Here is a 14,393-nt window from a genome sequence, read left to right as displayed (position 1 = left end):
ATATCCCGCTAACATCTGGTATCATGTGACCCGGATCTGATCAGACAGTAAACATCCCACTAACATCTGGTGTCATGTGACCCGGATCTGATCAGACAGTCAACGTCCCGCTAACATCTGGTATCATGTGACCCGGATCTGATCAGACAGTAAACATCCCACTAACATCTGGTATCATGTGACCCGGATCTGATCAGACAGTAAACATCCCGCTAACATCTGGTGTCATGTGACCCGGATCTGATCAGACAGTAAACATCCCACTAACATCTGGTATCATGTGACCCGGATCTGATCAGACAGTAAACATCCCGCTAACATCTGGTATCATGTGACCCGGATCTGATCAGACAGTAAACGTCCCGCTAACATCTGGTATCATGTGACCCGGATCTGATCAGACAGTAAACGTCCCGCTAACATCTGGTGTCATGTGACCCGGATCTGATCAGACAGTAAACATCCCACTAACATCTGGTGTCATGTGACCCGGATCTGATCAGACAGTAAACATCCCGCTAACATCTGGTATCATGTGACCCGGATCTGATCAGACAGTAAACATCCCACTAACATCTGGTATCATGTGACCCGGATCTGATCAGACAGTAAACGTCCCGCTAACATCTGGTATCATGTGACCCGGATCTGATCAGACAATAAACATCCCACTAACATCTGGTATCATGTGACCCGGATCTGATCAGACAGTAAACATCCCGCTAACATCTGGTATCATGTGACCCGGATCTGATCAGACAGTAAACATCCCACTAACATCTGGTATCATGTGACCCGGATCTGATCAGACAGTAAACGTCCCGCTAACATCTGGTATCATGTGACCCGGATCTGATCAGACAGTAAACATCCCGCTAACATCTGGTATCATGTGACCCGGATCTGATCAGACAGTAAACGTCCCGCTAACATCTGGGATCATGTGACCCGGATCTGATCAGACAGTAAACATCCCGCTAACATCTGGTGTCATGTGACCCGGATCTGATCAGACAGTAAACATCCCACTAACATCTGGTGTCATGTGACCCGGATCTGATCAGACAGTAAACATCCCGCTAACATCTGGGATCATGTGACCCGGATCTGATCAGACAGTAAACATCCCGCTAACATCTGGTGTCATGTGACCCGGATCTGATCAGACAGTAAACATCCCGCTAACATCTGGTGTCATGTGACCCGGATCTGATCAGACAGTAAACGTCCCGCTAACATCTGGTGTCATGTGACCCGGATCTGATCAGACAATAAACGTCCCGCTAACATCTGGTGTCATGTGACCCGGATCTGATCAGACAGTAAACATCCCGCTAACATCGTGGGTCATGTGACCCGGATCTGATCAGACAGTAAACATCCCGCTAACATCGGGGGTCATGTGACCCGGATCTGATCAGACAGTAAGTATTTGGACACTTGAGCCACACATGCATGAATTTCACTGCATTAGATAACAAATGTTAGTTATTTTAAAGAATGAACAAACACTCATGAAGCAAAATATTCCACAAAAGAAGTTTTAGTTTGAAACGATGAAACAACAAACATAAAGTTCAAAACGAAGACATAAAATCATTTGGACGTCTGATCACAGTTACAATGTTTTAGTGTTTAGTTTGCCAGCTTGTAGCTTGCAGAACATCTGGACATGAAGTCAACTGGTTTCTGTAACAGCTGTGGTGTAAATGTCCTCCATGTTTCAGCCAGAAGAGCCTTCAGCTCTCCATGGCACCCAAAGGTGCTCTTCAGGGTTCAGGGAAGCGCTCTGGGGGGGCCAGTCTGAGACGACAGGCAGCTGGGATGCTTTAGATCATTGTCTTTCTTTGAGTTTGCATCCAAAATTCCTTTGTGCACTTCAGAGTTCATGATTCCATCAATAATAAAGGTTCAGCTGCACCGAGACCCTGAGTGCTGCCTGGCAGGCTTCTCCACACAGACCTCCTCCCATCACATCCATGCAGGCTCCGAACGCTGCTGTTTGCTGTCTTATGCTTTGAGCTTATGAATGGTTTCTGTCTGTAAACACACTCATTGATCTGAGCTGTATCTGGTCATTCTCATTGATCCCCTGCTGCTGTTTCTGGCCTGTTTTTACTCAGTTATATGATCCAACCTGCTGCTGGTCTTCTGTTCTCAGTCACAAGTCCTCAACTGTGGAGGACGGAGGGTTGAGTTTTTTTGCTTATCTGACTAATGGATTGACCTTTTGACCTTTTCTCTGAGCTCACTTTACTTGTCTTTGCTTTTAACCGACCAGCTCAAAGGTAATTTATAATAGATTTAATTCATCACATGACCAAAGCACGTGTTTCGAGGTTTATGTTCAAGACATCCTGATTTATTTTAGTAGAACAGTCAGAGTTCAGCATTGTGCTTAATGTGTTTTTTATGGATCAGATATCAGTATATGTAACATTTAATGAAATAATCTTATGAACGGTGGAAGTTTGCTGATAGTTTAACTGTTCAAATACTTTTTGAGGCCGCTGTTTTATCTGGATAACGACATCTGATCAGACACTAGACTGTTGGACCTGGTCTGCTACCAGTCTGAAGTAGACCTGAACACAGACCCAGTCAGAGAGAGAACCAATGAGGGTCAGACCCGACAGACCTGATCCGGAGGACCAGTGAAGACTCTGATCAGTAATAAAGTATAAACACAGAATGTGACTCGTGACAGTTTTATGCTTTTAGGTTCCTGAAAGTGGTGACGAACACAAACCAGGACAGACCGGACTCTTTACAGCTGCTTCAGGGTCCAGAACTGACACAGCTGCTAATAATGAGACAGAACAACAACAACAGGATGAGTGACATCAGCGTCACCATGACAACAATAATAATACTGGACGGTGATTTGGTGAAATACAGAAATATTAAAGTGAAAATCTTTGATGTAAATATAGAAGATTTGACACAAAATGGACATTTGTCTTTGTCTCTTTGAGTCAGACAGCACGTCTCCATGGAGACGGAGACCATCAGTCTCCATGGAGACAGCTGCTGCTTCAGGTGAAGCTTTTATTTTGTACAGAAGTTCAGATGTATCAGCTGCCCAGGGTCCAGGCCCGCCCGTCAGAACTAGACCCTCCATCAGGACTGGACCCGTTCATCAGAAGTGGATGTGTCCAGAGTGCGGGTTGGGTGGTGGTCCACCTGGGGCCGTATCCTGGAGGAGGTTCCTGGTCAGCTGCCTGCTGATTGGGTAGTTCTGGACCAGGGACTCGTCTGTCCACACAGTCCTGGACAGCAACTGGTCCATGTGGGGTCCCGGGGCCCGATGGGGAAGTGTGTATGGACCGATGTGGTCCCGGTCCAGCAGAGACTGTCCAGGGGCTCGATGTGGCCCATCAGACCCGTAAGGGGTCCCTGTCAGTAAAGACGTGTCCCGGTCCAGGGTGGTCTGCAGTCCTTGGTTCTGCTGGTCCATTTGGTACAGCTGCTTCTTGTGGACCTGGATGTGGTCCTGGTGGTCCAATCTAGCATGGCACAGCTGCTTTTTGTGGATTTGAATGTGGTCTTGTTGGTCCATCTGGGACGTATACTGATGTTTCTTCTGGTTCTGAATGTGGTTCTGGTCCTGGTGGTCCATCTGGTCAGGGTACTGCTGTTTCTTTTGGCTCTGGGTGTGGTCTTGGTCCTGGTGGACCATTGGAATATGGTACTGCTGTTTCTTCTGGTTCTGGGTGTGGTCCTGGTGGTCCATCTGGGTAGGGTACTGCTGTTTTTTCTGGTTCTGGATGTGGTCCTTGGCCTGATGGTTCATCTGAGCCGCCTCATACAGCTGCTGCTGCTTCTTCTGATTTTGGATCTGGTCTTGTTGTTCCTGGTTCTCCTGAAGGTCCATCTGAGCATGGAACTGCTGCTTCTTTTGGCTCTGGATCTGGTTGTGGACCTGGTTCTTGATGTCTTTCCAGTGTCGTCCTCTGAGGACCGGCTCCAGGTCCAGACATCGCTGACAAACCTCCTTACCCGGTACTGACTGGACCAGCACATGGACTCCTAGCTGTCTCCAGACCGCCTCCTTCTCTGCAGAAGACCAGGGGCGCCGGTGGACCTTCCTCGGCGCCACAGGGACTGAAAGGCCGACAAAATGGTGTTCAGACAAGGCTGATCTGGTTTCTATAGACCAGGTGAAGGTCAGACAGACCTGAACAGATATCAGTAATCTGGGAGAACCCACCTGTGATGGGAGGCTGCAGTCTGGACTCCACTGGTCTGATACTGGTCTTTGATGGAACTACAGACGGCAGACAGAAACAGGAGGAAGGTCAGACAGCACCACCCAGTGGACAGTTACAGTCAGTACATCTGAGTGCATGGAACACAGTAAAGGGTCAGAGTGTTTAAGGGTTCTGTTTATGATCAGGGATCAGTGTTGGGACTTGAGGGTCAGCAGTCAGGACTTACTTTGTGGTCTCAGGTCAGACTGCACCGGACCAGACTTCTTACCCTCCTTCTCACTTCTTGATTGGACGGATCGTTTCTTCAGCTTCGCTTCTCCAACCGGCGCCGCTGGAAACAGAAACAGACAGCACAGTTTGGTGGATCAATAACATCATGTGACTTACTCTGATGAGTCCTGAACTACATGCGGACTAAGACCTGAGGGACTCTGTTGAACCTCATCAGAGACTGAAGTGACAGAAATCATCAGACAGTAACCGTCCCATATAAAGTAACACCACAGAATTTAAATGTTTAAATGTGTAAAAGTATCAGAACAAATAGATGTAATTTTTGAATCCATAAGGAGATCTGTAACTGTGCTAAAATGAAAAAGGTTTGCACATATAATTTCTAATGTGTGAGTACATGAAGGTTTGCAGAAAGGTTTGCAGTTACACATCTGTCTGTTTGTGGTGAAAAGTTCACACAGAACTCAGATGTGTGTGTGAATCTCAAGTTTACAGCTACGATAAAATCTGAGTACAAATACTTTTGTCCCACATTTGACGCTTCCTCCTGAATAGCCAATAGAGATGCTCTGAGAGGACGGGGTCGTGTCCTCTGAAGGCACTGAAAGCTCAGCTGAACAGCCTCTGAACTTAACAACACTCATGCTGAACTCCTCTGTAAAAATACACCGTTTGTTGCCTTGTTTGTGGGTGTAAGACCAACAACATGGATGATATTTTAAAACTGAAGTAATGTTAGGAGACACTGTTTAATCTAACATCTATCTGAGGTAAATGTGGACTCATTTCAGTAAAAATATAACTTGAATGTCTAGTTAACAAGCAACCCATCACCAATCATCTTTATGTTAAAATGTTGTTTTTTCAGTGGACTTCAGTGTTTACGTTTCTCTGCTGAAGAATCTGCTGGCCACTTCGTTTTTCGCTGAAACCTTTGGAGCAAAAGGTGAAGTGCTGCCAAGCAAATTCTCGGGTAGTTTTACAAACTTTCAACAGATACTCTGCAGTTACTGGTGAATGGGGCCTATTTCTCTCTCTCTATTACTATTATTGTTATTATTATTATCGTTATTATGCTTCTGTCTCTCTCCCTCCTTCTTTCTCTCTCAACCCAACCAGTCGAGGCAGATGGCGTCCACCTAGAGTCTGGTTCTGCTTGAGGTTTCTTCCTGTTAAAGGGGAGTTTTTCCTGCTGCTGCTGGAATGTTGTGTCTCTGTGAATTAAAGAGTTCAGTCTAGACCTGCTCTATGTGGAAAGAACCCTGAGATAACTTCTGTCGGGATTTGGCGCTTTATAAATAAAATTGAATTGAATTGAACTGAATTTTCAGCCAGCAGTAGTGCTCAAGGAGTAATTTCCAACATCTGGCCTCCACCTCTGGCTTCAGCTTCGGCACTGGCCGTTTGTCTGGGAGGTCCCTGGCAGAGGGAGAGCATTTGCAGAGGAGCACTTCACCAAAAAGCACAGCATGAGAGGCTTTTGTTCCAAGGGTAACAGCAGATCTTCAGCAGAGAAATGTTAACCCTGAACTCCATTGAAAAAAAACACAATTTAACATAAAGATGATTGTTGATGGAATCACTTGTCAACTAATTATTCAAGTTATATTTTTACTGAAATGAGTCCACATTTACCTCAGATAGATGTTAGATTAAACAGTGTCTCCTAACATTACTTCAGTTTTAAAATATCATCCATGTTGTTGGTCTTACACCCACAAACAAGGCAACAAACGGTGTATTTTTACAGAGGAGTTCAGCATGAGTGTTGTTAAGCTCAGAGGCTGTTCAGCTGAGCTTTCAGTGCCTTCAGAGGACACGCCCCCGTCCTTTCAGAGCATCTCTATTGGCTATTCAGGAGGAAGCGTCAAATGTGGGACAAAAGTATTTGTACTCAGATTTTATCGTAGCTGTAAACTTGAGATTCATACACACATCTGAGTTCTTGGTGAACTTTTCACCACAAACAGACAGATGTGTAACTGCAAACCTTTCTGCAAATCTTCTTCATGTTCTCATACATTAAAAATTATATGTGGAAATCTATTTCATTTGTTTGAAAAACATCATGCACAGCTAAAGATCTCCTTATGGATTCAAAAATTACATCTATTTGTTCAGATATTTTTACACATTTAAACATCTGAATTCATACTAAATGTTTTGACACATTCAGATGTGGTGATATACAGCTACAATACTTATGACCCTAATTTTATTCCATACAGGGACCCTACCTGTCTCTGGGTCAGGTTTACAGTAACTGAACCTGACCATCCAAGGCTCCAGGGGACCCTACCTGTCTCTGGGTCAGGTTTACAGTAACTGAACCTGACCGTCCCAGGCTCCAGGGGACCCTACCTGTCTCTGGGTCAGGTTTGCAGTAACTGAGCCTGACCATCCCAGGCTCCAGGGGGACCCTACCTGTCTCTGGGTCAGGTTTACAGTAACTGAGCCTGACCATCCCAGGCTCCAGGGGACCCTACCTGTCTCTGGGTCAGGTTAACAGTAACTGAGCCTGACCGTCCCAGACTCCAGGGGACCCTACCTGTCTCTGGGTCAGGTTAACAGTAACTGAGCCTGACCATCCAAGGCTCCGGGGGACCCTACCTGTCTCTGGGTCAGGTTAACAGTAACTGAGCCTGACCATCCCAGGCTCCAGGGGGACCCTACCTGTCTCTGGGTCAGGTTAACAGTAACTGAGCCTGACCGTCCCAGACTCCAGGGGACCCTACCTGTCTCTGGGTCAGGTTAACAGTAACTGAGCCTGACCGTCCCAGACTCCGGGGGGACCCTATCTGTCTCTGGGTCAGGTTTACAGTAACTGAACCTGACTGTCCCAGGCTCCAGGGGACCCTACCTGTCTCTGGGTCAGGTTAACAGTAACTGAGCCTGACCGTCCCAGACTCCAGGGGACCCTACCTGTCTCTGGGTCAGGTTAACAGTAACTGAGCCTGACCGTCCCAGACTCCAGGGGACCCTATCTGTCTCTGGGTCAGGTTTACAGTAACTGAACCTGACTGTCCCAGGCTCCAGGGGACCCTACCTGTCTCTGGGTCAGGTTAACAGTAACTGAACCTGACTGTCCCAGGCTCCAGGGGACCCTACCTGTCTCTGGGTCAGGTTAACAGTAACTGAGCCTGACCGTCCCAGACTCCAGGGGACCCTATCTGTCTCTGGGTCAGGTTTACAGTAACTGAACCTGACTGTCCCAGGCTCCAGGGGACCCTACCTGTGTCTGGGTCAGGTTTACAGTAACTGAACCTGACCATCCAAGGCTCCGGGGGACCCTACCTGTCTCTGAGTCAGGTTAACAGTAACTGAACCTGACCGTCCCAGGCTCCAGGGGACCCTACCTGTCTCTGGGTCAGGTTTACAGTAACTGAACCTGACCATCCAAGGCTCCAAGGGACCCTACCTGTGTCAGGGTCAGGGGTCAGCAGCCCCAGGTTGTCCCAGTCCCTCCCCAGCAGGTGGTAGAAGTCGGTGGTCTTGGCCGCGGCCTCCCAGTCGCCATCCTGCAGACTCTCTCCGATGGCGATCTCACAGACCGTTTTCAGTGTGGTCTTCACTGCCAGCGGGGGGCGGCTCCAACGGTAACCGGACGCCTTCCTAGCGGCAGCTAGCGCCAAACTGAGGCGACCTGGCGCCAAGAGATCCTGGAGGGTCTCAATGCCCGAGTCCAGGGACTTAGCAGCCAGCAGGAACCTGCCGAGCTCCCGCAGCTTCTGGCTCACGTAGCCGTACTTCCTCTGACTGCCATCCTGGTTCCCCATCAGCTTGTTACCATATTTACAGATCAACCAATCAGATTTGACCTGGACAGAGTGAGAAAGACAGGGTTAACACAGGCAGACAGACAAGTGGAGAGACAGGTAGACAGACAGGTACACAGACCTGGTGTGAGACGAGGTCCTGGTTCATGCGGTGCAGGACTTCGCTGCAGCTCTCAGACGCCCCGCTTGAGATTGGCAGGAGGCGGGACGCTGCAGCCTGAACCCTGTAGCGCTTCCTGGGCTGCTCCGCCCCGGTGTCAGAGGTCAGGTTCTGCTGCCCATCGGGGTCAGAGGTTATGCTCTGCTCTGCCCCGGGGTCAGAGGTCACAGGCCGTTTGGTCCCAGTCTGGTCCACTATGGACGCGTCTCCTGGGGGATCAGGAGGCGTGTCCTCTGTAAAATTAGCGGTCCTTTCACCTGCTGGATCACAGCCCAACTCACCTGTAACGTCAGAGGTCGTGTGCTTAACGGGGTCAGAGGTCGAGTCCTTAACAGGATCAGAGGTCGTGTTCTTAACAGGCTCAGATGTCGAGTCCTTAATGGGGTCAGAGGTCATGTCCTTAACAGGGTCAGAGGTGGTCTCTGCGGTGAGGTAGGAGGCAGGGTCTCTGGAGAGGTCAGAGGTCAGCTTCTTGCGGCAGGAGGCCTGATGTTTCCAGAGGTCGGCGCGCAGAAAGAAGCCGAGGCACAGCGGGCAGGGAAGGTAGTTCCTCGCATCCACGTCCTCTGATGGCTGACGACACGGCACGATCTCACCACTGCCCTGTCTGATCACCTGGGAGTCAGACAGACAGGTAGAGAGAGAGACAGGTAAACAGACAGACAGGTAGAGAGAGAGACAGGTAAACGGACAGGTAGAGAGAGAGACAGGTAAACAGACAGACAGGTAGAGAGAGAGACAGGTAAACAGACAGACAGGTAGAGAGAGAGACAGGTAAACAGACAGGTAGAGAGAGAGACAGGTTGACAGACAGGTAGAGAGAGAGACAGGTTAACAGACAGACAGGTTAACAGACAGACAGGTAAACAGACAGGTAGAGAGAGAGACAGGTTGACAGACAGGTAGAGAGAGAGACAGGTAAACAGACAGACAGGTAGAGAGAGAGACAGGTAAACAGACAGACAGGTAGAGAGAGAGACAGGTTGACAGACAGGTAGAGAGAGAGACAGGTAAACAGACAGACAGGTAGAGAGAGAGACAGGTAAACAGACAGACAGGTAGAGAGAGAGACAGGTTAATAGACAGGTAGAGAGAGAGACAGGTAAACGGACAGGTAGAGAGAGAGACAGGTAAACAGACAGACAGGTAGAGAGAGAGACAGGTTAATAGACAGGTAGAGAGAGAGACAGGTAAACAGACAGGTAGAGAGAGAGACAGGTAAACGGACAGGTAGAGAGAGAGACAGGTTGACAGACAGGTAGAGAGAGAGACAAGTAAACAGACAGACAGGTAGAGAGAGAGACAGGTTGACAGACAGGTAGAGAGAGAGACAGGTAAACAGACAGACAGGTAGAGAGAGAGACAGGTAAACAGACAGACAGGTAGAGAGAGAGACAGGTTAATAGACAGGTAGAGAGAGAGACAGGTAAACAGACAGGTAGAGAGAGAGACAGGTAAACGGACAGGTAGAGAGAGAGACAGGTAAACAGACAGACAGGTAGAGAGAGAGACAGGTTAATAGACAGGTAGAGAGAGAGACAGGTAAACAGACAGGTAGAGAGAGAGACAGGTAAACGGACAGGTAGAGAGAGAGACAGGTAAACAGACAGACAGGTAGAGAGAGAGACAGGTAAACAGACAGACAGGTAGAGAGAGAGACAGGTAAACAGACAGACAGGTAGAGAGAGAGACAGGTTAATAGACAGGTAGAGAGAGAGACAGGTAAACAGACAGACAGGTAGAGAGAGAGACAGGTAAACGGACAGGTAGAGAGAGAGACAGGTAAACAGACAGACAGGTAGAGAGAGAGACAGGTAAACAGACAGGTAGAGAGAGAGACAGGTAAACGGACAGGTAGAGAGAGAGACAGGTAAACAGACAGGTAGAGAGAGAGACAGGTAAACGGACAGGTAGAGAGAGAGACAGGTTAACAGACAGACAGGTAGAGAGAGAGACAGGTTAAAAGACAGACAGGTAAACAGACAGGTAGAGAGAGAGACAGGTAAACGGACAGGTAGAGAGAGAGACAGGTAAACAGACAGACAGGTAGAGAGAGAGACAGGTAAACAGACAGGTAGAGAGAGAGACAGGTAAATGGACAGGTAGAGAGAGAGACAGGTTAACAGACAGACAGGTAGAGAGAGAGACAGGTTAAAAGACAGACAGGTAAACAGACAGGTAGAGAGAGAGACAGGTAAACGGACAGGTAGAGAGAGAGACAGGTAAACAGACAGACAGGTAGAGAGAGAGACAGGTTAATAGACAGGTAGAGAGAGAGACAGGTAAACAGACAGGTAGAGAGAGAGACAGGTAAACGGACAGGTAGAGAGAGAGACAGGTAAACAGACAGACAGGTAGAGAGAGAGACAGGTAAACAGACAGACAGGTAGAGAGAGAGACAGGTAAACAGACAGACAGGTAGAGAGAGAGACAGGTTAATAGACAGGTAGAGAGAGAGACAGGTAAACAGACAGACAGGTAGAGAGAGAGACAGGTAAACGGACAGGTAGAGAGAGAGACAGGTAAACAGACAGACAGGTAGAGAGAGAGACAGGTAAACAGACAGGTAGAGAGAGAGACAGGTAAACGGACAGGTAGAGAGAGAGACAGGTAAACAGACAGGTAGAGAGAGAGACAGGTAAACGGACAGGTAGAGAGAGAGACAGGTTAACAGACAGACAGGTAGAGAGAGAGACAGGTTAAAAGACAGACAGGTAAACAGACAGGTAGAGAGAGAGACAGGTAAACGGACAGGTAGAGAGAGAGACAGGTAAACAGACAGACAGGTAGAGAGAGAGACAGGTAAACAGACAGGTAGAGAGAGAGACAGGTAAATGGACAGGTAGAGAGAGAGACAGGTTAACAGACAGACAGGTAGAGAGAGAGACAGGTTAAAAGACAGACAGGTAAACAGACAGGTAGAGAGAGAGACAGGTAAACGGACAGGTAGAGAGAGAGACAGGTAAACAGACAGACAGGTAGAGAGAGAGACAGGTTAAAAGACAGACAGGTAAACAGACAGGTAGAGAGAGAGACAGGTAAACAGACAGACAGGTTAACAGACAGACAGGTAAACAGACAGACAGACAGGTAGATCACCTCTATGTTGTGCAGGTAGTTCCCTTTGCAGCGCAGCTGTTCCAGCAGCAGGTGGCGTTCTTTGGATCCAGTGGGAAGCGTGCTGGCAGCGACCACTTCCTGTTGATCGGCGTGTTTCCTCAGCAGGTGGCGAGCAATCTTTACCTGTGGCCGGCGGCAGAACACACAGTAATGTTTCTTATTCCACCGCCGCTTCCCGCCGCTCCACGTCCTCTTCACCGTCACACCCTCCTTCTTCTCTTCCTGGCCCCGCCTCTTCTCCTTTTGACCACGCCTCTTCTCTGTTGGACCACGCCCCTTGTCTACAGGGCCCCGCCTCTTCCCTCTCTGGCCCCGCCTCCCTACGGTGATGGCAGCGAGGCGGCGGGGCCGGCGGCCGGTGAGCTTTGCTGGCTCTTCGTTAGGAGAGGAGGTCCGGTCAGCGGCGTGGATCTCTGTCTTGTTCGCCATGGCAACCTCAGTGTGGGTCTCCATGGTGACAGAGACCTGCTGATCAAACACAGATAAACGCTGTGATGCAGACAGGTGATATTACTTCAGGAAAGAAGCAGAAATCAGAGGTGTTGGCTGATGCAGACGAGAGATTTAGTTTAAAATAATCTGGATTATTTGAAATTCTTGGACATTGTGACGCAACAATAACTGAATGTAATGAAAGCAGGAGAGACGTTTAATATGTGAGGTCCCAGTTAACAGCTTCTCTGCTGCTCTGATAGTTCATTAACAGCTTCTCTACCGCTCCGATAGTTCGTTAACAGCTTCTCTGCCACTCTAGTAGTTCGTTAACAGCTTCTCTGCCGCTCTGATAGTTCGTTAACAGCTTCTCTGCCACTCTAGTAGTTCGTTAACAGCTTCTCTGCTGCTCTGATAGTTCGTTAACAGCTTCTCTGCCACTCTAGTAGTTCGTTAACAGCTTCTCTGCTGCTCTGATAGTTCGTTAACAGCTTCTCTGCCACTCTAGTAGTTCGTTAACAGCTTCTCTGCCGCTCTGATAGTTCGTTAACAGCTTCTCTGCCGCTCTGATAGTTCGTTAACAGCTTCTCTGCCACTCTAGTAGTTCGTTAACAGCTTCTCTGCCGCTCTGATAGTTTGTTAACAGCTTCTCTGCCACTCTAGTAGTTCATTAACAGCTTCTCTGCCGCTCCGATAGTTCGTTAACAGCTTCTCTGCCGCTCTGATAGTTCGTTAACAGCTTCTCTGCCACTCTAGTAGTTCATTAACAGCTTCTCTGCCACTCTAGTAGTTCATTAACAGCTTCTCTGCCGCTCTGATAGTTCGTTAACAGCTTCTCTGCCGCTCCAATAGTTCGTTAACAGCTTCTCTGCCACTCTAGTAGTTCGTTAACAGCTTCTCTGCCGCTCTGATAGTTCGTTAACAGCTTCTCTGCCGCTCTGATAGTTCGTTAACAGCTTCTCTGCCACTCTAGTAGTTCGTTAACAGCTTCTCTGCCGCTCTGATAGTTTGTTAACAGCTTCTCTGCCACTCTGATAGTTTGTTAACAGCTTCTCTGCCGCTCTAGTAGTTCATTAACAGCTGTAGAGCTGATGATATAATGTGAAGAGGCTTTCTGTCTGTACTGTTGTGTTCAGCCTGTATAGTCTGTAAGACAGTGTGTTGCGATGCAGAACGTTGCAAAGTAAACTGGTCGCTGGTTTTTCACTTTGTCTGTTTCTTTTTTCTCCCCACACACACAAACCACAGTGAGTCTCTGCTGAATTCAGAGTTCAACACAGACGCAGCAGATTGATCGATCAGCCTTCACATTAATATCTGTCAGCTTAAAGTTTCACTGCAGAAACACAACAACACGCTTCATTAATATTCAACAATCACTTCTTCACTTCGGCCTCAAACACTCACTAAACCATCTTTATTCAGGTAAAATGATGACTTCAAGAGCCACAAACCCTGGTGACTGGAAGAGTCAACATGTTTACTGGGTACAGATATTTATTGATAAACTGATCATTAGATCAGCTGTGTGCTGCATCAATTTAAATAAAGTATAATAGAAAACAATTAAAAACAACAGAATCTGTATTGATGCTGCAGATGTAAGCGAGCCAACAGACACTAAATAACTGTTTTCTGAATGAAGTCTGGCATGTTTCTGCGTCTCAGAGTTACAGATACCGACTGATCGATGGGGAAACTTATTGATAACATGGACAGACAGTGAGTCGAGGTCAGTCAGCGGACAGCAGACCAACAGAGGAGGGCGTGTCCGATAATGGAAGCGTGTTTACCTTCTGACTACATGCTAAAAGCTAGCGGGAGAAGCTAACTAGCATCGTCGCTGTTAGCCTCTGAGAGCTAACGTGCTGCTAGCTAACAGACGATGTTATGAAACCGAACCGGGTCAGAACCAGAACCAGAAGCAGCAGAGCCTCCTGCAGGACTCTGATTACACCTGAAACAGCCTCACCTGCTAACAGCTCGCTGCTGCTCCTCTTCTTCTTCTTCTTCTTCTTCTTTTTCGTTCTTCTTCTTCTTCTGTTTCCTGTCTGATGGCGGCAGCCAGCGTTGAGGCGCATTACCGCCGCCTGCTGTGTTGGAGTGTGAACCAGAGTTATCGATCCCCTTAAATACACAATGTGTAATTTCAGCCTCTAGGAGTCTCAATCAAATCAATAACAACAGACGGGTGATGACGGTGTGAAGCAGCAAGGGATCATGGGAGTTGTTGTCTTTATTGTTAGACAACCAGCTTCTTCAGGGTCGGATCTCTCCAGTGTTCATCGTTCAGGATCTTTTTACCCACAGAGGTCTCCTCCTCTCTAAAACAAATAAACCTGGTGGTTAAAACTGGTAAAAAATACTGAATAAAGTAGTTTCATGTTAAAAATCAGTGTTTCTCTGACGCTGTTTGGCGAACGCCGGACTTCCTTGAAGGGCTGCTAGCTGAGCTGCTGC

The 14,393-nt window shown here is 47.9% G+C and overlaps 1 protein-coding gene across 2 annotated transcripts; it reads right to left on the bottom strand.

Moving 5' to 3' along the window:
• Positions 1-1,527: 1,527 nt before the first annotated feature.
• LOC137174284 (uncharacterized) lies at positions 1,528-14,101 on the bottom strand. Of its 2 annotated transcripts, none has more exons than XM_067579470.1 (7): positions 13,906-14,101; positions 11,481-11,969; positions 8,343-8,996; positions 7,864-8,263; positions 4,438-4,542; positions 4,211-4,267; positions 1,528-4,104 (listed from the first exon to the last, which is right to left on the bottom strand). In XM_067579470.1, exons 2-7 carry the CDS (start codon positions 11,952-11,954, stop codon positions 3,140-3,142), a joined length of 2,655 nt encoding a protein of 884 aa, XP_067435571.1. In that variant the 5' UTR covers positions 11,955-11,969; positions 13,906-14,101; the 3' UTR covers positions 1,528-3,139. The 2 variants fall into 2 exon arrangements, with proteins under 2 accessions (XP_067435571.1, XP_067435572.1); XM_067579471.1 differs by having other exon boundaries at positions 11,481-11,966.
• Between the last annotated feature and the right edge of the window lie 292 nt (positions 14,102-14,393).

Source organism: Thunnus thynnus, chromosome 22 (assembly GCF_963924715.1).
Source record: "Thunnus thynnus chromosome 22, fThuThy2.1, whole genome shotgun sequence".
Taxonomy (NCBI): Eukaryota; Metazoa; Chordata; class Actinopteri; order Scombriformes; family Scombridae; genus Thunnus; species Thunnus thynnus.
The sequence above is the reverse complement of the archived record's forward strand: the minus strand, read 5'-3'. Positions and strand labels throughout refer to the sequence as shown.